The 22,472-nt window shown below is 37.1% G+C and overlaps 4 protein-coding genes across 4 annotated transcripts; 3 read left to right on the top strand and 1 right to left on the bottom strand.

Moving 5' to 3' along the window:
* Positions 1 to 620: 620 nt before the first annotated feature.
* LOC127986395 (claudin-4) lies at positions 621 to 1,872 on the top strand. Its single transcript, XM_052588637.1, has one exon. The coding sequence runs from the start codon at positions 696 to 698 to the stop codon at positions 1,260 to 1,262; it is 567 nt and encodes a 188-aa protein (XP_052444597.1). The 5' UTR covers positions 621 to 695; the 3' UTR covers positions 1,263 to 1,872.
* A 1,856-nt stretch (positions 1,873 to 3,728) lies between these two features.
* LOC127986396 (uncharacterized) lies at positions 3,729 to 9,267 on the top strand. Its single transcript, XM_052588638.1, has 3 exons — positions 3,729 to 4,284; positions 6,571 to 6,573; positions 7,391 to 9,267. Exons 1-3 carry the CDS (start codon positions 3,802 to 3,804, stop codon positions 8,327 to 8,329), a joined length of 1,425 nt encoding a protein of 474 aa, XP_052444598.1. The 5' UTR covers positions 3,729 to 3,801; the 3' UTR covers positions 8,330 to 9,267.
* Positions 9,268 to 9,525: 258 nt separating this feature from the next.
* On the bottom strand, positions 9,526 to 15,022 carry LOC127986387 (methyltransferase-like protein 27). Its single transcript, XM_052588628.1, has 6 exons — positions 14,957 to 15,022; positions 11,481 to 11,602; positions 11,276 to 11,404; positions 11,035 to 11,170; positions 10,690 to 10,782; positions 9,526 to 10,202 (listed from the first exon to the last, which is right to left on the bottom strand). The coding sequence occupies exons 1-6, from the start codon at positions 14,985 to 14,987 to the stop codon at positions 9,985 to 9,987; spliced, it is 729 nt and encodes a 242-aa protein (XP_052444588.1). The 5' UTR covers positions 14,988 to 15,022; the 3' UTR covers positions 9,526 to 9,984.
* LOC127986386 (merlin) lies at positions 14,350 to 21,983 on the top strand. The gene is made up of 17 exons (XM_052588627.1): positions 14,350 to 14,636; positions 15,246 to 15,352; positions 15,440 to 15,565; positions 15,663 to 15,785; positions 15,949 to 16,032; positions 16,114 to 16,182; positions 16,292 to 16,374; positions 16,455 to 16,530; positions 16,840 to 16,977; positions 17,146 to 17,220; positions 17,294 to 17,407; positions 18,187 to 18,309; positions 18,561 to 18,778; positions 18,944 to 19,046; positions 19,136 to 19,263; positions 19,352 to 19,502; positions 20,361 to 21,983. Exons 2-17 carry the CDS (start codon positions 15,263 to 15,265, stop codon positions 20,406 to 20,408), a joined length of 1,749 nt encoding a protein of 582 aa, XP_052444587.1. The 5' UTR covers positions 14,350 to 14,636; positions 15,246 to 15,262; the 3' UTR covers positions 20,409 to 21,983.
* Positions 21,984 to 22,472: the final 489 nt, after the last annotated feature.

Genomic DNA, 22,472 nt, shown 5'->3' with positions numbered 1-22,472 from the left:
GAATAATAAACTTTTGTCAACTCATTTTCTTTAATTCTTTTGGGCATAGTATCTGTTGATTTATGAAAACATTTAAATGCAAATAAACATTATCATGTTTGGAATTAGGGTGTGTAAATAAAGACAGAAGGTGCATCCCAATTTGCATATTTATGCACTATTCTATGTAATTTTAGTGTGTTCATACTGAAAATTCCAAAAAGAAAAGAAACACTTCAAAGGCCTGGAAAAACAAAGTGTATAATGTTGGACACTTATGCATTCAACTGTGGCAGCTTGGAGAGGGAGGTGTTACTGATATTGGATGACAAAATAACCTTACATAGTTTATACTACACTAGACTGTTAGGTGCATAGTGTTTAGATATAATTTGGACACAGCATGAATTTTCCTTTTGGATGATCCATCGCTTAAGTAAACCAAATATCAGTATTTTCCATTTAGGCTAGCTATTGCTTAAAATAATTGAACAGTGTACTTTTTCCATGAATCCGTGGACACACTGAGTAGAAGAATCAAGTTGAACAGGAAACTCTATACGGGTCTCCTCCCCTTGCTTTGCTTTTGTTTAAATACCAATAGCTGAGGCACAACAAGGAAGAGCATTCACTTCGTCAATAGTCGTTCGCTCTTACAACTTTAACAACGTTTCACTCTCTTGAATTGCAGATGAATTGCCTTTGATGCATAAAAGATGAGGGGACGACAAATCTTGGCTGTATGTCTGGCTGTGTTGGGCCTATGCGGCACTATTCTGGTGTGTGCATTGCCTATGTGGAAAGTGACAGCCTTCGTGGGAGCAAACATTGTGACAGCACAGGTTTTCTGGGAAGGCTTGTGGATGACATGCGTCCTGCAGAGCACCGCTCACATGCAGTGCAAAGCGTATGACTCCATCCTGGCTCTGACTCAAGATGTCCAGGCAGCTCGAGCATTGACCTGTGCCTCTATCGCTGTCAGTGTGGTTGCCATTGGACTGTTCGTTGTTGGAGCCGATTGCACCAACTTTTACAGAGAAGAACGACTTAAAAAGACTAACACTGGAATAGCGGCTGGTGCAGTCTTTATAGTTGCAGGTGTAATGTGCCTTATTGCTGTCAGCTGGTCGGCGTATGTTATCATCGTGGACTTCTATAATCCTCAAGCAATATCGGGGAGAAAAGGAGAGCTGGGAGCCTCCATCTATGTAGGATGGGTGGCCGGTGTTCTGCTGATTGTAGGCGGTGGGCTGCTCATCAGCACATACTCCAACCGATGTTGACCAGATGTGTTGGTTAAGGCTCAAGTGACTCAAGTGAAGTGACTGATTGTGTCTGTAATGTCATGGCCTAATCAAGGCAAAATTTGAGGACTGTTTTATGTTTTTATGAGCTATGTAAATTGATTGGTTATGCCAACCTCTAGCATATGTATGTTTGTTTGCATTATGTTCCAAAAACGGAACTGAGCAAGAACATCTGACTGTTTGTGCAAATGCATTTATATATTGTCTTAAATGATCTTCTTTTAATTAGTGATTTAGAATATGTTAAATAACATAGGAAGTCAAGGAAAGTTGATTATTATAACATATTTCATACATTGGTACTTCAAAGTGCTTTAAAGAAAATTTAATAATATAAATAATAAAATAGTATGATTAAATAAATAATCTAAGGGGAAAAAAACAATCATGAAAATAAAATACAAATCATGATTAAAATAAATTAGCTGAAATGAAAAAAAAAAAATTATACATTAAAAGCACACAGAAGAACAACAACAGTACAGTGCAATCAACACATAAACAGTGTATACAAATATTTCTTCTTTATTTTGTCAAAAATTTCTACTCATTTGCAGGTTCAAATGAAAAATAAAAAAATCCAATATTTGTTGAACCCCGGTTTTTAAATCTGTTGTATGTTTGTAATTTGCTAAGATGTATATAGTTATTAAGCTGTGTTAAATATGTTTATAAAATTGGTTTGCGGATTATAAATAGAAATTATTTTTACGATTTCAGGTTGCCTTAGATTGACCAACTAGTATAGCAAACTAGCAATATTTTAAATATTTGATCTTATATAATATGAAAATGTCAAATAAATACTAATAATTAATGTAATTCTTAATCTCTTTTTATGTTATTTATTTTAATTTGTGTTTTTCCAATGCGAAGAATGCAAAGGGAATACAAATTATATTTAGCACAAATTATATTTAACTGAAGGATTAGTCACAAGAATGTTTCAGATTTGTGAGGAATGTTTTAAAGCACAGAAAATGGAAAGATGGCATCCCATGAATGTGTGAGAAGAGTACAAGAGTAAGGCAGTAATATCAACCAATAAACATTAACACAGCGATATGCTAATCTATGCTCTTAGAAGTTATATATTTAAAAAAAATTTTTTTAGAAGAGAGCATTTCTAAACCTTACGGAAATGTGGTGAATGTAACTTGCATACTTGCATACTAAGCTGATTATATCTTTTGCGGTAAGACCACTAAAGCAACCAGTGTTGCTCGCAGTCAGCATGAATGCAGACATCACAACTGTGTAAAAATATCCAAATTCCACGGGGAAACCACAGAGTTGGTGAAATCTCTCTCAGACGCACGCGAGAGAGAGAGAGAAGTGAAAATGTCAAATATGCACTAATTGTATTATGTTTAGATATTTCATAGATTCAAACATTAGTACTTAGTGTGATGATAACAGTACAAGTACAGCCAGATGTTCGGTTGAACAAAGTAAATTCTAGAGGAAGACACAGCATTCTTTTTGCAAATTAGAGCATTTTCATTCACTTCTATAATAACTCACAATAACCTTATTTTTGCTCCATATTTAGTTTTACGTTGAGGGATTCTTACACACAATGCCATATTTAATTTAAAATATTACCACAATATTTGTATTATCAGATTTTTTTTTTTTTTTTTTCATGGAATTCAGGAAGTGATGTCCCCTTCCCTTTGGAGTGCATAAGCTGATTGTGCATAAATAAGATCCCTGAAGTTGCAAAGACTAAAGTCTCAAAACCAAAGAGATATTCTTTATCAAAGTTAAGACTGCCATGCCCCTCTAAAATGGCTCATTCAGACAGAAGCAATGATGCTGTGTGTATCTAGGCAAAAACAAAAGCACTTTATTTGGCCTTCCGAAAGAAGATACATTTAGAAATCTTTAAGATTACTTACAACAGAACAGCAACACATTTTATGGACTACCATTTTGTGAACCTAGGAGGGGAGGTAATTCTGACAATCTGGTGCTTCTGAATCAGCTACTGTAAGTATGTTATGTTATTAGTTTAAGTATTTGTTATTGACTGTTCAAATGCAGAGATTTACATGTTGTGTGAGAGAGACGATCACATCACAGTGGAGTCAGCTGTCTTAACCATCTGTAGCTTGGTGTTCTGCAAACACATGAGATTCATCACTGTGTCTGTCACATATCTCTGTTCCCCTTTTGGGCTTGCACTGATGGTAATTTCAAAGCATGTCAACTTATTCTGTTACACCAAATACACCAAATAATGATTTTTAAAAAAGCATCATATGACCCCTTTTAAACAAAACACTTCCAACTTGGGTCCTGCGGGTCCATTTGAACAAAAGTAGTTTGACAGCTTTGGCTAAACATTTGCCATGATCAGTAGTAGGAGGGAACTTAACTTAAAACTAGTCCCCCCCCCCCCCCCAATCTTTACAGTCCTAACAATAAGAGAGGGTTACAAAGACATATACTAACAGCTGTTGGGGAGAACGACTTCCTGTATTCATTCCTTCAAGGCAACAAGTAAAGCAACATGTCATCTACGGGACGTCAAATCTTGGGAATCTGCCTGGCTACGGTCGGCTTCTTGGGAAGCATCGTCATCTGTGGCTTGCCCTGCTGGAAGGTGACTGGCTTCATTGGAGCCAACATTGTGACCGCAGTGATCGTTTGGGAAGGTTTATGGATGACCTGCCTGATTCATAGCACAGGACAGATGCAGTGTAGGGTCTATGACTCTCTGCTGGCACTTCCTCAAGATCTGCGGAGTGCCAGAGCCTTGGTGATCATCGCCATCATTGCTGGGGTGTTTGGAATCATCCTGAGCATCATAGGAGGAAAGTGCACCAACTTTGTTAAAGACAAGGCATCTAAAGCGAAGGTCGCTATCGCCAGTGGTGTCATCTTCATCGTTGCTGGACTTCTTGTCCTCATCCCTGTCTGCTGGTCCGCGAATACCATAATCATGGATGTCTCCAACCCTTTGTTGATGGGAGCTCAGAAGAGGGACCTTGGGGTTTCGCTTTACATTGGCTGGGCTTCTGCAGGTTTGCTACTTCTGGGTGGAAGTCTCCTCTGCAGCTCGTGCCCACCGCGTGAGGATGATCACTATAATGTGATGTATTCAAATGCCAGGTCTGAGGACAGCAGCAAAGCTCATGAATAAAAACAGAGGACTGATTAAACAAATTACAGTAAGCCTAAGATGTTCTGATTTACACAACAGTAAGAAATTAAAATGAAAAGCATTTCTTGATAAGTAATGGGATGTGCATTGCCACAAAACAGATATGCAATACACATTAAAAATATTTTCATGGTATATTAATTGAAGAAATGTGCAGATAAAAGTATGTATTTTCATGCATTTCATGTATTTTCAAGTGCTTCTGAAATGTTTGGTCACTTCCATCGCTGTTGTATCACTGAGACCCTCTTTGCCCCAGAAGTTTTGTCTCAGCACAAAAAAATCATGTTGAATTTGACAACAAATAGCACTGTTCAAAATACTTTTATTTTGTCTTTCATTTATTACTCACTTAATATAAACCAGTGTTCAAAAGTTTGGGGTCGATTTGTTGGTATGTTTTTTAAAAGAAGTCTCTTATGTTCACCAAGCCTCCATTTATTTGATCAAAAACTGTAATGCAGTGAAATATTGATTCTAATGAATTTTTAGCAAAATAGAAAATAAGATTAATGATCCTTTGATAAAAGGAAAGTTCAAAAGAAAAGAAACCTTTTATAACATTAGAAATGTCTTCACTGTCACTTTTGATTGTTTTAAAGTGTTTGTTGCTAAATAAATGTAATTAATTAATTAAAAATTAATGCTTTTTTTAACAGTAGTGTAATAATACATATTTTTCATTTTGTTATTAAATTGTAAGCCAATCATTGATAGCATTTTTTTGTTGCTAATTTGGAAAATCTTGTCATTAAACTGATTCTCATAGTTTCACCTCATATTAAAACCATTAATCATATGACATGTAGCAATGTATACTTAATAAAAATTGTTATCACACTCAAAATTTGTGACTGCGTGTATAGTCCCACATGCTTAAGATTGCATCATGAAGAAACTGACCTTATATTTTTTCTGGTAGGTATATTTTCCACACAACGACTGACTCGGACCATGCAGAATCAGCATTCTTTTTGCAAACTACAGCATTTTCATTCACTTCTATAAGTGACTCACAATAACATAATTTTTTGCTACATATTTTGTTTTACGTTGAGGGATTCCTACACAATATGCCATATTAAATTAAAAATATTACAATACTATTTGTATTATCAGCATTTTTTATATATATATTTATGGAATTCAGGAAGTGATGTAAGATTGAATGCAGTGAATTTTGCAGCAGATTTTTGCCATGATTTGTATTTTGTACTGGTTAACACTACGTATGCTATCAACAATTGGTATGACTGGTAGTGTGTGATCCTCAGTCATTTGGTAGGACTTTATGATGCCTGTTTTTTCCTTTACAATCATTTACAAAGTTGCCTAGCATTTAAAAATATTTTCCCATTTTAAAAATTATGTAGTGTTTTACAGCCTTATAGTCAACTTGCTAACTATAAGTTACAATCAAAGTTATGTTGAATTTGACAACAAATAGCACTGAGTGTTCAAAATACTTTTATTTTGTCTTTCATTCATTACTCACATAATATAAACCAGTGTTCAAAAGTTTGGGGTCGGTATGTTGGTGTGTTTTTTAAAAGGAGTCTCTTATGTTCGTGGCCTAATGGTTAGAGGGTTGGACTCCCAATCGAAGGGTTGTGGGTTCTAGTCTTGGGCCGGACGGAATTGTGGGTGGGGGTAGTGCATGAACAGCTCTCTCTCCACCTTCAATACCACGACTTAGGTGCCCTTGAGCAAGGCATCGAACCCCCAACTGCTCCCCGGGCGCCGCAGCATAAATGGCTGCCCACTGCTCCGGGTGTGTGCTCACAGTGTGTGTGTGTGTGTTCACTGCTCTGTGTGTGTGCATTTCGGATGGGTTAAATGCAGAGCACAAATTCTGAGTATGGGTCACCATACTTGGCTGAATGTCACTTCACTTTCACCAAGCCTCCATTTATTTGATTGAAACCAACCAGGTATTTTCCACACAATGACTGACTCACAACTAGTGTTTCAACCTTTAGATATGACGACAACAAAATCTTTATGTAATGAGTGAATATAGCATTCTCTTCAATATTGTTTTAAGACCTAAGAAATATTTCAAATAAATGCTATGTGACTCATGTTTAATCATCTAGAAAACAGGTGAATAGCAAGACTGTAAACACAGTCACAATCCTGTTCGGCATTCACAAATCATTAGCTTTCAAAATGTATAAACCTACTTTTTAGTCCTTTAAATTAGTTACAACACTTGTCTTCCATTATATGTGGATTATATATGAATGGCAGTATAGTAGCACAATCTATCATTCAAAAGGCATAGTTCATTCAAAATTGAATTATGAATTATATAAAGCCCTTATATCGTTCCAAACCTCTGTGAATTTCTTTCTTAGTATTGATAATGATATTTTGAGAGACATCTATGAAGTCAAATCTGTTTGGGAACAAACATTCTTCTAAAATTAATTTTATTATGTTGAACAGAAACATCATACATTTAGAAAACGATGACAGATTTTAATTTTTCACATTTATATAGTAAAAACTATTATGGCATCAGATATAGAGGCTGCCATTGTGGTCAGATCTTCGAAACTGCATATGGATACCTAAATACAAGTGACGCACAAACACCTGAGCCCTTTTTTAGAAGACTGCAATTCAAATTCTCAACTCAACAGTAGTCCATCTACCTCTTTTAACATGACCCGCCCATATAGTCCATGGCCAGAAGAAGGAATCTGGTTAGTCCGGTAGCGTGCGGACTAATGGAGGCAGTCTGTTGAACTGCACACGCCTCCTCAGTCATTCTCGCTCTTTTTAACCTATAAACACATCATCACTGTCACCAGAGTGAAAGCGGAGCTGAAGCAGGAATGAGTGAAGAAGGAAACACCACAAGGCCTCCAAAAAGGCTTTAACTGGCAAGAAGAGGCCTTAGTGTAGCTGTGGATAACTGAATTTCAGCGAGATGTCTTCTCTAGGCATGCACATGTTAGCGAGCGCCTTGGGCCTACTGGGATGGGTGGGAGCCCTCCTGTCCTGCATCATGCCAATGTGGCGCGTGACAGCCTTCGTTGGAACCACCATTGTAACCTCAGAGATCATGTGGGAGGGCATTTGGATGAGTTGCGTGATCCAAAGCACAGGCCAAATGCAGTGCAAACCGTACGAATCCATGCTCGCGCTAGGCACGGATCTGCAGGCGGCTCGGGCCCTCACAGTGATGGCGATCCTTTTGGGAGCAGTGGGCCTTGTTTTAGCCTTCATCGGAGGAAAGTGCACCATCTTCATGGACCGATCCAAAAGATCCAAAGCCAGGATCGCCACAACAGCTGGTGTCACGTTGATTGTCGCTGGAGTTCTCTGCCTGATCCCCGTCTCCTGGTCGGCTGGCATTGTGGTGAGAGCATTTTACAACCCACAGATGGCCGATTCGCAGCGAAGGGAGATCGGTGGTGCCATTTATGTTGGTTGGGGTGCATCCATTGTCCTCATTTTGGGTGGAGGAATGCTCTGCACCACTATCTGCAAAGAAAAAACTGAAGACGATAGTGGCCGTTCTGTGAAGTACCTGATCGTGCGCTCTTCACAGGCAGGGTCCAGCAGAATGGGCTCCCAGAGGATGCGTCCCATCTCTGTGAGGTCATTGCAGAGTGGCGCTCCATCTGTGAGGTCCCAGTGGAGTCAGAAAGCTCCTTTGAATCAGGGCAGACCTCCTTCTCTGGGCTCCTGCCAGAGCAGGCCGTCAACTACAAAGTCTCAGCTTGCCAGAGCCGAATTGATGTCAGAGTCTGAGTGGGACAAGGGGGAGTCGACTAAATCCCAGCTGATTGATGATGGTTTGGATCAGACACTGGCTGCTTCTGAACCTAGTGAGACTGAAGATGCTCCCAAGACATACATTTGAATAAGGAGACACCTAGAAACTGCTAAATTTGCGTTGAATGAAGGACTTACATGCACTTGGACAGTCATATATCTGCCATAACACTGTGAATATGAAGAATGTGTGATAAAATGAAGAATATGTTAGTGGCTGAACCTTACTATTATATAAAACCGATAAAGATCTCACTAAGTCAATTCAGATTTTTTTTTTTTTTAGAGAAAATTTAAGGCACTCGAAGTGCAGCTGATCGCAATGAAGATTTGCACTGTAACTTTATAGTTCATTTTATAGTTAATTTGAATAGCTTCCATACATTTTATGTCTTTAATGTGTGTACATTTAATGTATGTTCATGATTCTAAGTAGATTTTTTGTTTCCTATAATACTATGCACTGTACTTAGCACAGTTTTCTTTTGTAGGGTAAAAAAAAAGCTGGCGCCGCTTCAACAGACATATGGAAATTTGCAAGTTTAATTCAAATAATATGTTGTTTTCCTGTTGAATGAACCAGAATGAACATATTTCTAGTTGAAAACAGGCATATAAAAGCACTGCTATGATCTTGGCCACACAGGTGGTCTTTCAGAGATGGACAATTGTTTGGTTCAAATGTTACTGGAGGGATAAGAACACTCTCTTCATTGTTACCCTTTCATGTATGTCAGCTCGAGCACTGAATGAAACGGCAGATCCAGGCCAAACCGGTTTAACAGAAAGTATCACCTCAAGGAAGTGCTTTGCATTTTGTCGAGGCACAGAGTGTTTAAAAAGAGTTCAAAAGAATGTACTGTAGTGAAGCTTAAGCTGTAGAGATAAAACCAAAATAAAAATCTCAATGTTTATCCATTTGGCTTGAAATTTAAATCGAATTAACTGTTAAAAGTTATGAAGTATGGTCAACACTTACCTGAATGCCTTTGCAAATGCCCTTGTAATATTTGTTTAGTCAGAACACTGTGAACCTGTCTGAATGTTTATGGAAGGAATTACAAACTAATAAAAATTTTATATCTACACTGTGTTCTTTTGGAATGTGTTAATTTACTTACATATTACCTATCTCTCTCTCTCTGAAATATTCTAAATGACACAAAATCACATGTATTCTAATGTTTGCTGTTAGGTATTGGTGTTTATTTAATCACATACGGTATAATGCCATTTTAACCTGGAAATGTTATTGTTAAATAACCTTATTCATAGTACACACTCTATCTGTTTGTATGCTTTATTTATTTATTTTTGTCACATGACACCAGCAAAACCAACAGTTTCAAAAGTGTAGCGGTCGGAAGTATCGAGGAGTGGCAAACCGAAAGGTTAGACGTAACTGGGGAATGGTAGAATTGTAACCTCACACCTTAGACATTTTCTCACAAAATCCTTTAGGTTCATGGTCTTTACTTGAACAAAAACCTTAACGTTTTTCAAAAGGATGCACTGTGTACCAGTGCCAGGAGAAATAATTTGGTGCCAAAACAAACAATTAGATCATGTTTGCGCTTTTCTCTTGTCAGCTGCTTCTCTGGAGGAATTATATATATATATATCTTACTATCATTTCTGAAAAAATACCACCACCTGCTGGTGGAATAACAACTCTTTAGATTACCTGCATGCATGGATTATTGATCATATTTGGTCATTGGTTTCCCTTGTGTGGTCCTAAAATCATGGACTGCATTTAAAAACTTTTTGATACACATAAATGGCTCCAGGAATGTACCCGCTGTCCTGTTCTGAAACGGCCTTCTCCCACTCCTCCACCTCAACTACAGTCACACGGCTCCATTTCTGCTCGTCCTCGAGTGCCCTGATCATTTGCTCCAGCTCAGCCTTGTACTCCCGGTTATCAGTGTTCCCTCTTGTAGTCATGCACACATAGCCACCTGTTACAGAGAACGATGGTGTTCAGGAAATGTACATGTTCTGTATGCATCCAAAAGTAAAACAATGACATCACATGAATAAAACCACAACATACATGAATAGTAACACTGTGGGCTGTCTGAAAGCTTAGGCAGGGATTGCATGCTGTGATTTGAGCAGGAAACCGATTTTGGATGGGCCTCTGAGGCAGCATAATAGTTTAATTATGTACAACTAATTAAAAAGAGCTTTTGTGATAAATAAGGAAATATCAAATTACTACAATACTAATTTCTTTACATCAAATTTCTAAATTACATCAAAAGTGGAAAAAGTTGTTGAAAAAATGTACATTTACACACAAACTGACCACCAACGATACCACAGGCAGTGAAGAATACATGAGAAACGTGATAGGATCATTGTATTAAAGTGTGCCTTGTTGCCTTCCTGTCTGTGTATATGGCCTGCAGAGGCATGGATGGAGCTGTAAAATGTACAAGTTACCTGGTTTTGTAGCATCCCAGAGTTCTCTGATGACTGTTAAAGGCACCTGCCCAACACTTAGAGCTCCAACAATTATAACAATATCATATGTTTCTGAGACAAAGGAGAAAAAAGGCATGTTTTATGATACAGGTTATAAGTTATAACACCCAAAACATGGGTGAATCAAAATGTGTATTCTACTCCTATTGAACTAGCAAATTCTTTTAAAAAATAACTCTGTAACTGGTTATCTTTATTACAACAGTCTGAAATTGCAACATGATATCCAAAACAGGCATTTCTGATAAGAAAACACAGATTACATTTTGACAGTAAAAGCATTAAAGTCCACAGCATGGTTACCGGATTTAACAGGAATTTCGTCTTGACCGAGCAGGCATCGTGAAAGCTGCTGATAAAGTCCAGTTTTCTTTGCCAACTCCAGCATCTTCAAACTTCCATCTATTCCGACAAAATGACGAAACCCCATTTTCTTCAGCTTTCCTCAAACAAACGGGATTGGGAAAAAAACATCACTCTTTTGCTTTACCGGGTTTATCATGTTGTCTTGTGCCCACTAGAATTCAAATAAAGCAATGTTTACATGTGCAGAGACTAGGCCTGTTCCACAGGCCACATCCAGGACAGTGGCCTTCTCTCTGTCACCTCTGAAAAATGAGCTCACACACTCAGCTGCCAACAGGGGGGCACGGTAATCCAGCAGAGCTACATCCTGAGAAAGCAAATTACAGATGAAAATAGTTTTACTGGAAAAAGTGCTTGGAAAAGTACTGAAGCCCAAAGTTTACCTGCTCATAGTTTTCAGCCCAGGTATCATAGAAGCCAACCTTATCTTGGGCCCCTGAGTTTTTATGGGCCGATAGGATCACATTCCTCACATCAGAAAAGGTCCGACTGCTGTTTGCCATTCCTTTATGAAAAATTACACAGATCCAGGTATTATTTAGGGTAATTTCTCAGAGAATATTTTTATTACCACTTTACAGGTCCATATATTTATATGAAGTTTATATAAAAGGTATATGTACACACATGTAAACATAGGTGAAACATAGGTATATGTACACATGTGTGTGTGTGTGTGTATGTATGTATGTATGTATGTATGTATGTATGTATGTGTGTATATATATATATATATATATATATATATATATATATATATATATATATATATATATATATATATATATATATATATATATATATATATATATATATATATATATAGGGGAAGTTGTGGCCAAGTGGTTAAAGAGTTTGACTCCTAACCCAAGGGTTGAGGGTTCGAATCTCTGGCACTACCACGACTGAGGTGTCCTTGAGCAGGGCACCGAACCCCAACTGCTCCCCGGCGCAGCTGCATAAATGGCTGCCTACTATTCCGAGTGTGTGTGTGTGTGTGTGTGTTCACTTGCTGTGTGTGTGCACTTTGGATGGGTTAAATGCAGAGCACGAATTCTGAGTACGGGTCACCATACTTGGCTGAATGTCACTTCACTTATACTGTACTGTACTGTAGATTGCATGCGGATAAAATCATGCATATATACATTCATAAATACACATCTACATGCAGATATATAAACCTCATCTCACATATTTACAAAAAACCATTAGACTTAATAAACTTACTTTTTTTAATAAAAAATTTCTTCAGCAGTAGTCTCTTATGTGTGCATTATTTCATGTGTAATATTGACAACGATCTAGTTAAACAAATGGAATACAATTTATATATAACTATGTTTTCAGAGGTGTATAAAGACCTTTCTTTAATGAACCATTATGTTTTTATTGCCTTAGATCGAGCTATTATATATTATTTCTATCTACATACACCACGGGGTCCCTCACATCAAAGTCTCCATCATGTTTCTACAGTAGCCTTAAACGGACAAACTGCTCTACAGATCACGTTTGAAATGTTTATTTATCATTGAAAAAAATAGCACTGAAACAACACAAGGGTGAGAAAATATTGAGAGAATTTTAATTTTGTGGTGAACTATCCCTTTAACAAAAATTGCATTAACTTGTGCCGTAAACTGAGAGGTCAAGTCTTGCGTAAGATTTTAAGAAGTAGTGAGTTTGTGGCTTATGTGACAGTCAGGCTTGAGAATGCCTCAATCTTTCCCCTGCCGACCCTCAGCCAAGATTCGCTCGAGTGCAACTCACACAAGTCAATCACTCTATACTCCCCCAGCATTGAACCCAAGACACAGTCTGTAAGCTGTTTCGCTGTTCTTGTGCTGTATCATGTTTAAATGACAACATGCTGAGGACAGAACCCTGTGGAGCCCTATTCATACAAGATAAACGGGATGTGACACTCATGCTGTCCGTGCTGAAGCGTGCTCAGCTTAAATGTGTGATAATATGTGCAAAAAGTGCAAAGTTTCATCTTAAGAAGATCTGCAGTGAGCTCAGGTTCACTAAAACCTGCTGTACTGCTGAGATAATGCAGATCAAGTGCTAGTTTGAGAGTTCTGCTCCACATTCTGATCCTCAGTGATGATGGTTTCTTTTTTAACATTAACACCAGCTATACTTATTAAACCAGAGATGTAGGAACAATACGAAAGTGGAAAGGACACAAATTAAACCTTGCAAGCTTGGTTCATTAATGTAAGATGATGTAACATTTGCCCAGTTACAAACAGTGCCAGAAATGACCTTTTTAGCTTTTAGCTGAAGTCTGAGTACTTAAAGCAATTTTTAAACTCCATGTGAATGCACTTACTGCTGTTTCTAGTTTTGATGTCTGCATTGGCTTTATACAGTAAATCAGAAATGAATATGGAATATTGACAACATACGTAAAGTCAAGAATTTAGAACAGTCATTGTTTAATCTATGACAATTCACTTGTCCATTCAAACTGAGTTGCTTTACAATTTTATTTAAATTAATTAATTATTTGATTCAGGAAGGACAGATTAAATTGATTAAAAGTGACAGGAAATATGTGGGGTTTTTTTATTTCACAAAATATTTCTATTTCAAACTTTGTTTTTATTACATTTTATTCATCAAAGAATCCTGAAAATGTATGTTTCCACAAAAACAATTAGGTGGCACAACAATTTTTTGACTTTGATTGTAATAAAAAATCATGTGAGACTGAATTTCAGCTTTGCCATTGCAGAAGTCAATTACATATATATATAATTACATATATATATATATATAATTTAAATTCTAATAGCAAATCACAGTTTTACTGTATTTTATTCAAATAAATAAGAAACCAAAAAAAAAAAAACATAAAAAAAAGCTTTTAAGCAGTAATGTTCTGTATTAGCAAAACATTAAACATCAACCCTATTAGGAGTTTTCGGATGAAAACTACATTTATTGTAATAAATAGTCACAGATGTGATCTAAATGGCAAAAGTAACACAGTACTGAGCATTGTGAAAGTTTTCTTTTTGACTCACTTAAAGGATTAATGGATGTGCACCATAATCGGAATAACATTGATTTATTGAATAAAGAAATCTCATTGCTCACTGCTGTCTTTATCGACGACATATTTACCTGTGTCGGCCACCTAGCTTCTCTGAAGGGAGGGGTGAGCGTGTTGTATTTAGCAAGCTCACCGGTAGATGCCGCTAAAATTACACAGTGCACCTTTAAATTGATATTCTTCGTCTTTCCAGTAGATGGCGGCAAAGAAAATCAACAACAAAGTATTCCAAGCTCCCTATCCAACACATTCTACCCAAGATAACATCAGATTTATATTCCACAACCGACCAGCTGACGGTTTAATAAGAAAATGGACGCTTTTAAAGAGTTTTAAACACGTTTCGACTGCTTTATAGTGATCTCCATGTAGGGGAACAAACCAAATCCGGTGTGCGTTGTTGTTGTGGTTTAGCGGAGAGACTGTAAACTCCTGGCCGTGGATCGGGCCTGTTTCAGCACAGAACCTATTAAAGGTAACTGATTGATATTTAGCTTGTTTCATTCCTAAATCTTTCAAGATATATTTGCAGATAGTTTCTCTACAGTTTAATCAGACATTTCGCCGCTTCAAACGGAGAAAATACGCTCGCTTAATGTTTCATGTTAGGTTTAAAAAATCTAAAGCTTTGTTAAGTCGTATAACTTACTTATTGCTGGCTCGCTATAACATGACAGACTGTGTACGACTCAAAAAAAAAAACATGAAAACCGATAATGTTTTCCTTAAAAATGGACAGAAGTCTTTAATTTACCAGAATGTATGTTAATAATGATTAACGTGTGTGCGACCTACCTGTGGTCGTCTGCCTCCATTCATCCGCCATGTGAACTGTGTTAGTAAAGATAGATGCATGCTGCACTTACGATAATGCAAAGGAGACACCGTTATATAAAGTATTTAATTAACTGTTTTACATGTATATTTTATAAAATTTATCTGAAACTATGAATTGTTCTGCCTTCATTTATTTTTAACTAGTAGAGTATATTTCCTCTGCTGCGCAAATGCTTTTATGAATAAATGTTTACTTGAAAATGCGTTAAATATTCTTGACTTTCAGAGTTATTCTTTGTTTTTTCAGGTGCTTAAGAAGTCACAATGTCGATTTTGGGTCTAAAAAAGAAGCAGCCAAAGACTTTTAAAGTCAAAGTCGGCACCATGGATGCTGAAATGGAGTTCAGTTGTGAGGTAAACATATACGAGCATACAAAACTATGTGTTTTGGTTCCTGTCTGCCTGTATTATCATCTTTTTATGTTTATTTGTGTCTTATAGGTCAAATGGAAAGGGAAAGATTTGTTTGACCTGGTGTGCCGGACCATTGGTTTGAGGGAAACGTGGTTCTTTGGTCTTCGATACACAGTGAAAGACACCTATGCCTGGCTGAAGCCTGATAAACGGGTGAGACGTGACAGCAGTTTAGAGCTAGTACCGAGAGCTTTATTTAGTAAAGTAAGAATTGCTCTGATAAGTTTGTTGGATTTTTAAACCCATCTAGGTTTTGGATCAAGAAGTTCCAAAGGACTCTCCGATAACATTTCATTTTCTCGCCAAATTCTTTCCCGAGAAAGTGGAGGATGAGCTCGTTCAGGAAATTACTCAGCACCTCTTCTTCTTACAAGTATGTGGGAGTTGTTCTTGTGAATCTGGCATGATTTTTGTCCGCGATGGTCTTTTCCGCTCTGCAGAAACCTCTATTGGTGTTTTGCAATGATTGATCTTGTTTTCTTTGAGAAAAGGTCTCCTAAAGTTGAATTGAAAACGCTTCCCTTGTCTTTACCAAGGTCAAAAAGCAGATACTAGATGAGGAGATATTTTGCTCTCCAGAAGCCTCTGTTCTTTTGGCGTCGTATGCTGTTCAAGCCAAGGTAGGTCTCCATATGAGTTTGAGGATGCATTTAGTTATATATTGTCTGTTAAATACTTCCTGTCTGTCTTCCTTTCTTCAGTATGGGGACTATGATCCAAACTTTCACAAGCCAGGGTTTTTAGCTCAAGATGAACTTTTGCCCAAAAGAGTGAGTAATGACTGTACCACCTGAGAATGGGTTCATTCATTTATAAATCTCTAGCATTTGCATTCGTTAACATGTCTTGTGTGTTTGATTTCTGTGCTTTATTGTCCAGGTGCTGATGCAGTACCAGATGACAGCAGACATGTGGGAAGAGAAGATAACAGCTTGGTATGCTGAACACAGAAATATCACAAGGTAAGACTGTGCATATCCTGTGGCGTCCATGGAAATTGCCTGGATGTAAAAGACACACTACATCTGGTTTGTGTTTGTAGGGATGATGCTGAGATGGAGTATCTAAAAATAGCACAGGATCTAGAGATGTATGGAGTTAGTTACTTTTCTATTACAGTAAGTCTCTATTTAAATTTCTTAAAATATTCCTTTATTGTACACTTGTTGAGAGAAAGCTAACCTCTGTTGAACTCAATTTATAGTGCGGTTCACAGTTCCTTTTTATATTTTGAGAATTCAAAAAAAAAAAAAAAAAAAGAGTAATTAATTAAAAAATATTTTTGTTTTAAAAAAAAAAAATTAACTGAAAAAAAAAAGATAAGTTGGAATGGTCGCATTTTTCTCTGTATATTTTTAATGGTTCTTGCATGTAGTTACCACCAAATTATAGTTGATGAATTATAAATGATTAATTAAATTTCACAGCAAAATAAGAGGGACACAGAGCTGCTTCTTGGAGTTGATGCTCAGGGTCTTCACATCTACAGCCCCAACAACAAACTCAGCCCCAACAAATCCTTCCCCTGGAGTGGAATCCGAAACATCTCCTACAGCGAGAAAGAGGTTGAGACAGGACCAAAAATATTATTAATTTAATTTACATTTTTATTTATAGGCACCTTACATGACATTCAGGGACACCTTACAATAAAACAGCAAACATTAAATGACAATATTCATTATTATAGCCTAATTATTAACTAATAATACAGAATCGGTGTGTCTTCTCAGTTTACTATCAAACCATTGGAGAAGAAAAAGGACGTTTTTAAATTCTACTCTTCTCAGCTCAGAGTTAACAAACTGGTAAGTTACTTCTAGAAGTGTTTCTGTAATCAAGTGTTTCAAAACAGTTGCTAATGTCATTTGTATGAATTAGATCTTACAGCTGTGTATTGGGAACCACGACCTGTTTATGAGGAGGAGGAAGGTGGATTCCATCGAGGTCCAACAGATGAAGGCTCAGGCCAAAGAGGAGAAGGCCAGGAAAAAGGTCTGTCATTTTTCACTACCGTTCGTTAGTTTAATGTTTATTGTCATTAATCTTAATCATTTATGCGAAAACTTTGTGGCTTTACATATCTTATGAATTGTTTTCTTGAATTCTCTTGAATTATTCATTTAATGTTTATTATGGTAATCGAGCATTCATTAAATATAATCAATAATACACCTCTAAGCGTTATATAATCACACTGAGGCATTAAATACTAACTCAAAGGTTTATCTTCAGTATGGACAGAATAGAGTACACTATTGTTCAAAAGTTTGGGGTCAGTAAATTTGTAATAATAATAGAACCTTTTAATTTAAATTATATTGTAAATTTAATTTAATAGACATTGATATTTTCAGTCTGCAAGGATGCTTTTAACTGATCATAAGTGACCATAAAGAGAATTATAATGTTTTAAATATTTCTCTTTCAATTAATGCTGTTTTTTATTTATTTATTTGCTATTCATAAAAGAAAACATAATTTGTTTCCAAACAAATATTTGGCAGCACAGCTATTTGGAATAATGAATGTTGAAAATTCACCTTTGCCATCAAAGAAATAGAAAATAGTTTGTGAAATATTATTGTAATTCACTTTTAACTGTATTATTGACCAAATAAATGCAGCTTTGGAGACCATAAGCAATTTCTTTAAAAAATAACATGTACATGATTTAATCAGATTTGTTTTAAATGTTTTTAGTATTATCTTATTCAAGATCTCTTCCATTGTCTTATATGTGTGTGTGTGTGTGTGTGTGTGTGTGTGTTTAGGTTGAGCGTCAGATTCTTGCACGGGAGAAGCAGATGAGAGAGGAAGCGGAGCGAGCGAAAGAAGACATGGAGCGTCGTCTGTTCCAGCTACAGGACGAGGCTCGAATGGCCAATGAAGCTCTAGTGAGGGTTTTGCCAAGCTTGAAATTGAGTGATGCCAAATAGTTTACTCTCTTTCCCCTGCCAGCTTGTAATATATGTCCTCATAGCCCCAGCAGTATAAAAGTATGTGGTCCAGACGTAAATTTGAGATGAACTGCAGAGCTATTAAGGTCCAAACTATTGTCCTGGACTCCTATTAGAATTCCATCCATGCTCTGAGACTCCCTGAGCCTGATCCGGTAAGCCTTTCTTATCTGTCTCCCTTTCTGCAGCTGCGCTCCGAGGAGACGGCCGACCTTCTGGCAGAGAAAGCCCAGATCGCAGAGGAGGAGGCCAAACTACTGGCCCACAAAGCAGCTGAAGCAGAACAGGAGAGGCAGAGGCTGGAGGTCACAGCCCTCAAAACCAAAGAGGAGAAGAGACTGATGGAGCAGAAGATGAGAGAAGCAGAACAACTGGCAGTTAAGCTTGTAGAGCAGTCGGAGAGGAGGTGGGCCAGTAGAGATGTCTGCACCAGTGACAATTCTGGATGCTTATTTCACAGCTAAATGTTTTATACACACACACACACACACAATGCTGTAATTCTATCAAAATACTGTGATTGTCCAACCAGAATCAAGTATTACAGAGACTTTTAATTGTCTTGGTTCAGACTGAAGGAGGCAGACCACCTGAAACAGGATCTGAATGAGGCTAAAGATGCAGAACGGAGGGCAAAGCAGAAACTCCTGGAAATCACCAAATCAACATACCCTGTAACGCCTGCTATGACATGTTCGAGAAGTATTCTGCTGTCTATCACACTTATCATGCTTTAAAAACATGTTTTTTGTCACGCACTCAGTTAATAGCAGCATACTCCAGCCCTCCTCCACCCACCGGGCCAGAGAGTCCAGATGTGAGCAGCTCCACCAGAATGGACTTCAAGGACTCGGATATGAAAAGACTTTCCATGGAGATTGAGAGAGAACGGTACGCACTTGGTCACATTCTATCTGAATAACTATTGAAAACTAAAGCTGAATATACACTGCTGACGACGTGTGTGTGTGTGTGTCAGGCTAGAGTACATGGAGAAGAGCAAACATCTTCAAGACCAGCTGAAGGAGCTCAAATCCGAGATTGAATCCTTGAAGCTGGAAGAGCAGCAACAGGCTGGACTCTACAGTCTCAGGAGTTACGCTGAACCTCCTTATGTTCCTCACAGCAATGTAAGAAACACTCAGACATGATGAATGATCACCACAACTAGTTTATTGGAAAACAGGCTTTGATAGATGGTTATGTCAAATATCAAACATTTTGGGATTTAATTTCTTGTAGAAATAACTAAACCAACCAATAAGAAGTTTGGGCTCAGTAGGATTTATTCAGCAAGGGGGCATTAAATGTTTTAGAAGTCAAGACTTTCATAATGTTATAACAAATTATATTTCAAATAATTGTTGCTCTTTTGTCATTTCCGTTCATCAGACAATTATGAAAAAATTGATGGTTTTTAACAAATAAAATAAAAATAAGAAATGAGCCCTAAATCAGGCTATTAGAATGATTTTGAAGGATCATGTGACACTAAAGACTGGAGTAATGATGCTGAAAATGCAGTTTGCTATGATAGAATAATAATATATTATAATTTTAATATATATATAAATAGAAAACATTTATTTTAAAATGTAATATCTGGCAATGTTTTTACAGCATTTTATTAAATTAAATAAGCGTTAAGAAAACACAAAAATCTTTTGACCTTACTGATATAAACACAGTTTTGTTGTCACACAGCATTAAATTATGTCTTTTATGCTCACCAAGGCTGCAATTATGTTTAAAAATATTTATATTTTTATATATTTATTTATTATAAATATGCAAATAAATAAGAATAGAAATTTGGCTACTTGGTAAAGGTTCACTGAACCACAAAGTGGATCTTTGCTGTCAAATTCCATGAATGTTTGAATCGAATTTAATCTGCAGAAGATGTTGCCAGTTGCCATCATGAAATACTTTGCATTCCTCAAAAGACTGTAACAGTGTTCTTATTCTGCCGGGTCTGTCTGTTGCAGAGAAATTCTGCCTACATGGCTCAGATGGCCTTCTACGAGGAAGTGTGAAAGAACAATCCGCTCTGTGTTTGAGGAGCAGGAGGGTCTGGAGGAGCAGTTTGCAGCTATCACTGAAGCATGCATGTACACCAAAAATGCAGCAACCTCATATACTGTGCTTTTAAGATTAATATATTTCTTTTCCTTTTTTTGAGCAATTTGGTTTCGTGTACACTTCAGTTCAGGTTTTACTTCTACCACAAATAGCTTGGCACTTTCAAACACATGAAACTGTGTTTGTTTAAACTTCACATGCCAAGAATATTTGCTGGATATGCAAGGTATTAAGGGACATTTCTGATACAGATAGTGCCTTCCCAGATTTCTCAAAACTCTGAATGATGAATTGATCTTTTCCTGTGGGATGCTTGATCAGTTTAACACTAGGTGCCTTTAACAAATGCCACATATAGTGGTTTTAACTACAATATCAACAAGTGTCAATTCATTTTATGCATTTGCATGTTTTGAACTGTGGATTGTGTTGTTTTTTTGTTTTTCCCCTTGGTGCTTTTTGTAAGTGTAGATGATTGATATTTTCCAGTATACTCCAGTGCTTTTGGAAAAGCTTGCACTACTCATTGGGCTGATTGATTCTCTACCCATGGACTCTCTCTCGCAGTATGACTGGTTGTATAACCCACACGTCAGCTGTAACTACTCTATCATATTCAGCTACAGAGGGAGATTGATGGCCTCTCTGTTTAGAAATGTGCTGTACTCATCCATTTTGGCTGGAAAATCAGACTCGGAGTGTTTTTTGAATTCGTGACCGTTTTTGATATAGTGATACACAGGCAGATTTTTGGTTTATCTACCGTTTTCTATTCCTAAATCAACTGACGCTTGGACTTCGTGTCATGGTTATGAGCCATGTTGACATTTCGGCACAACTACATCTGAGTAACATTTCAGATTACCCCCCCCCCCCTTCAAAAACAGGTTTTTGGTTTTATTTGAGAACATCAGAGTGTCCTTTGTTTCAAAATGCAAAATGCAATGTATCCAGTTACACAGGAGACATACATTTTGCACTTCTTTTTAAATGTTTTGAATGCTTTTGGGTATAAAGACAGTGAGTTTGTTGTTGAAACATTGATTTGAGAGAAACGTGTGCACTCGAGTATAAAGGGATGAGTTGTTAATTATGTTGGAGGAGCTGAAAGGTTGTCACGCCTCATTATGTTACAGCATTAATGGATTTTGGAGCAATATCTTTTGTAAGTACACTACATGCATTGCTAAGTCTTAGTTTAAGTGCAAGACATTCCTGTTATCGTCAGCATGACTGTGCACATTAGCTTGAGATGTCCTATGCAGTTGTTCATGTTTTAATGAATGCCGCAACCAAGTTTGTGTTTGTCTTTATCCATCTGCACCACATAAAGAATCTTGTTTTTGCATGAACTTCATGATCAACAAGGATCATATTCACTCTGTGTTTGATTGTAACACCCATCACAGCACAAGTTGCCTTTGTTTAATAAGTGTGCCATGGATTCAGACACAGATTGTCCATATGAATGTGTGGACGTGCAGTGAATTGTAAACTGATATACAAATAAACTGCAAAGATGCATTTGAGAGTTTTAGTGCTTTGTGTTTGTCTTCTGATGCAGGTACGGCGAAAAACCAAGAGAGCAAAACATAAAAATCCAATTTGTGTGTCAGACCATTTATCTCAGACTTGTTTAGGGTTTTCTGCAGAACATCCAGTGCCTCAGTGTTTATCTCTTGAGGTTAAAGTCTGAGTGTCTCAAAATATGAAAAATTCCCAGTCGCTGCCAAAAGAGGGCGAAGTAAACCACTTTATCCTGCTGAATATCTCTATTTCAATGTGTTCTACTGATATTACTGAGCTTTGAAAAGATGCTTCTTTCTTTAGACATTGATTAATAATGATCAAATGACATTTGTACTCGTTACCTCAGATATGACACTGGTTTCCTAAGCCATATACCGTTATTAGTGATTAAAGTCCGAGCTGGGGTGGGTTTCATGGTGGTCTGGTTGAAGCTTGATGGACCATGAGACCATCTTGTTCTAAGACCTGCTGTTATCTTCTGGGAAAGA

Source organism: Carassius gibelio, chromosome B21 (genome assembly GCF_023724105.1).
Source record: "Carassius gibelio isolate Cgi1373 ecotype wild population from Czech Republic chromosome B21, carGib1.2-hapl.c, whole genome shotgun sequence".
NCBI classification, from domain to species: domain Eukaryota; kingdom Metazoa; phylum Chordata; class Actinopteri; order Cypriniformes; family Cyprinidae; genus Carassius; species Carassius gibelio.
This window is presented reverse-complemented; position numbering and strand designations above follow the sequence as displayed.

What these genes read in the sequence shown, in the direction of transcription:
- LOC127986395 (XM_052588637.1), top strand. Translation starts at nt 696, where the DNA reads ATGAGGGGACGACAAATCTTGGCTGTATGTCTGGCTGTGTTGGGCCTA.
- LOC127986396 (XM_052588638.1), top strand. Translation starts at nt 3,802, where the DNA reads ATGTCATCTACGGGACGTCAAATCTTGGGAATCTGCCTGGCTACGGTC.
- LOC127986387 (XM_052588628.1), bottom strand. Translation starts at nt 14,987, where the DNA reads ATGGCGGATGAATGGAGGCAGACGACCACAG. An exon ending in ATGGAGGCAGACGACCACAG is followed by an intron (nt 11,603 to 14,956) that starts GTAGGTCGCACA and finishes TTTTTCATAAAG; the next exon opens with GAATGGCAAACAGCAGTCGG. An exon ending in CAGGCCTAGTCTCTGCACAT is followed by an intron (nt 11,171 to 11,275) that starts GTAAACATTGCT and finishes GTTTGAGGAAAG; the next exon opens with CTGAAGAAAATGGGGTTTCG.
- LOC127986386 (XM_052588627.1), top strand. Translation starts at nt 15,263, where the DNA reads ATGTCGATTTTGGGTCTAAAAAAGAAGCAGCCAAAGACTTTTAAAGTC. An exon ending in GAACACAGAAATATCACAAG is followed by an intron (nt 16,375 to 16,454) that starts GTAAGACTGTGC and finishes TTGTGTTTGTAG; the next exon opens with GGATGATGCTGAGATGGAGT. An exon ending in TTAGTTACTTTTCTATTACA is followed by an intron (nt 16,531 to 16,839) that starts GTAAGTCTCTAT and finishes TAAATTTCACAG; the next exon opens with CAAAATAAGAGGGACACAGA.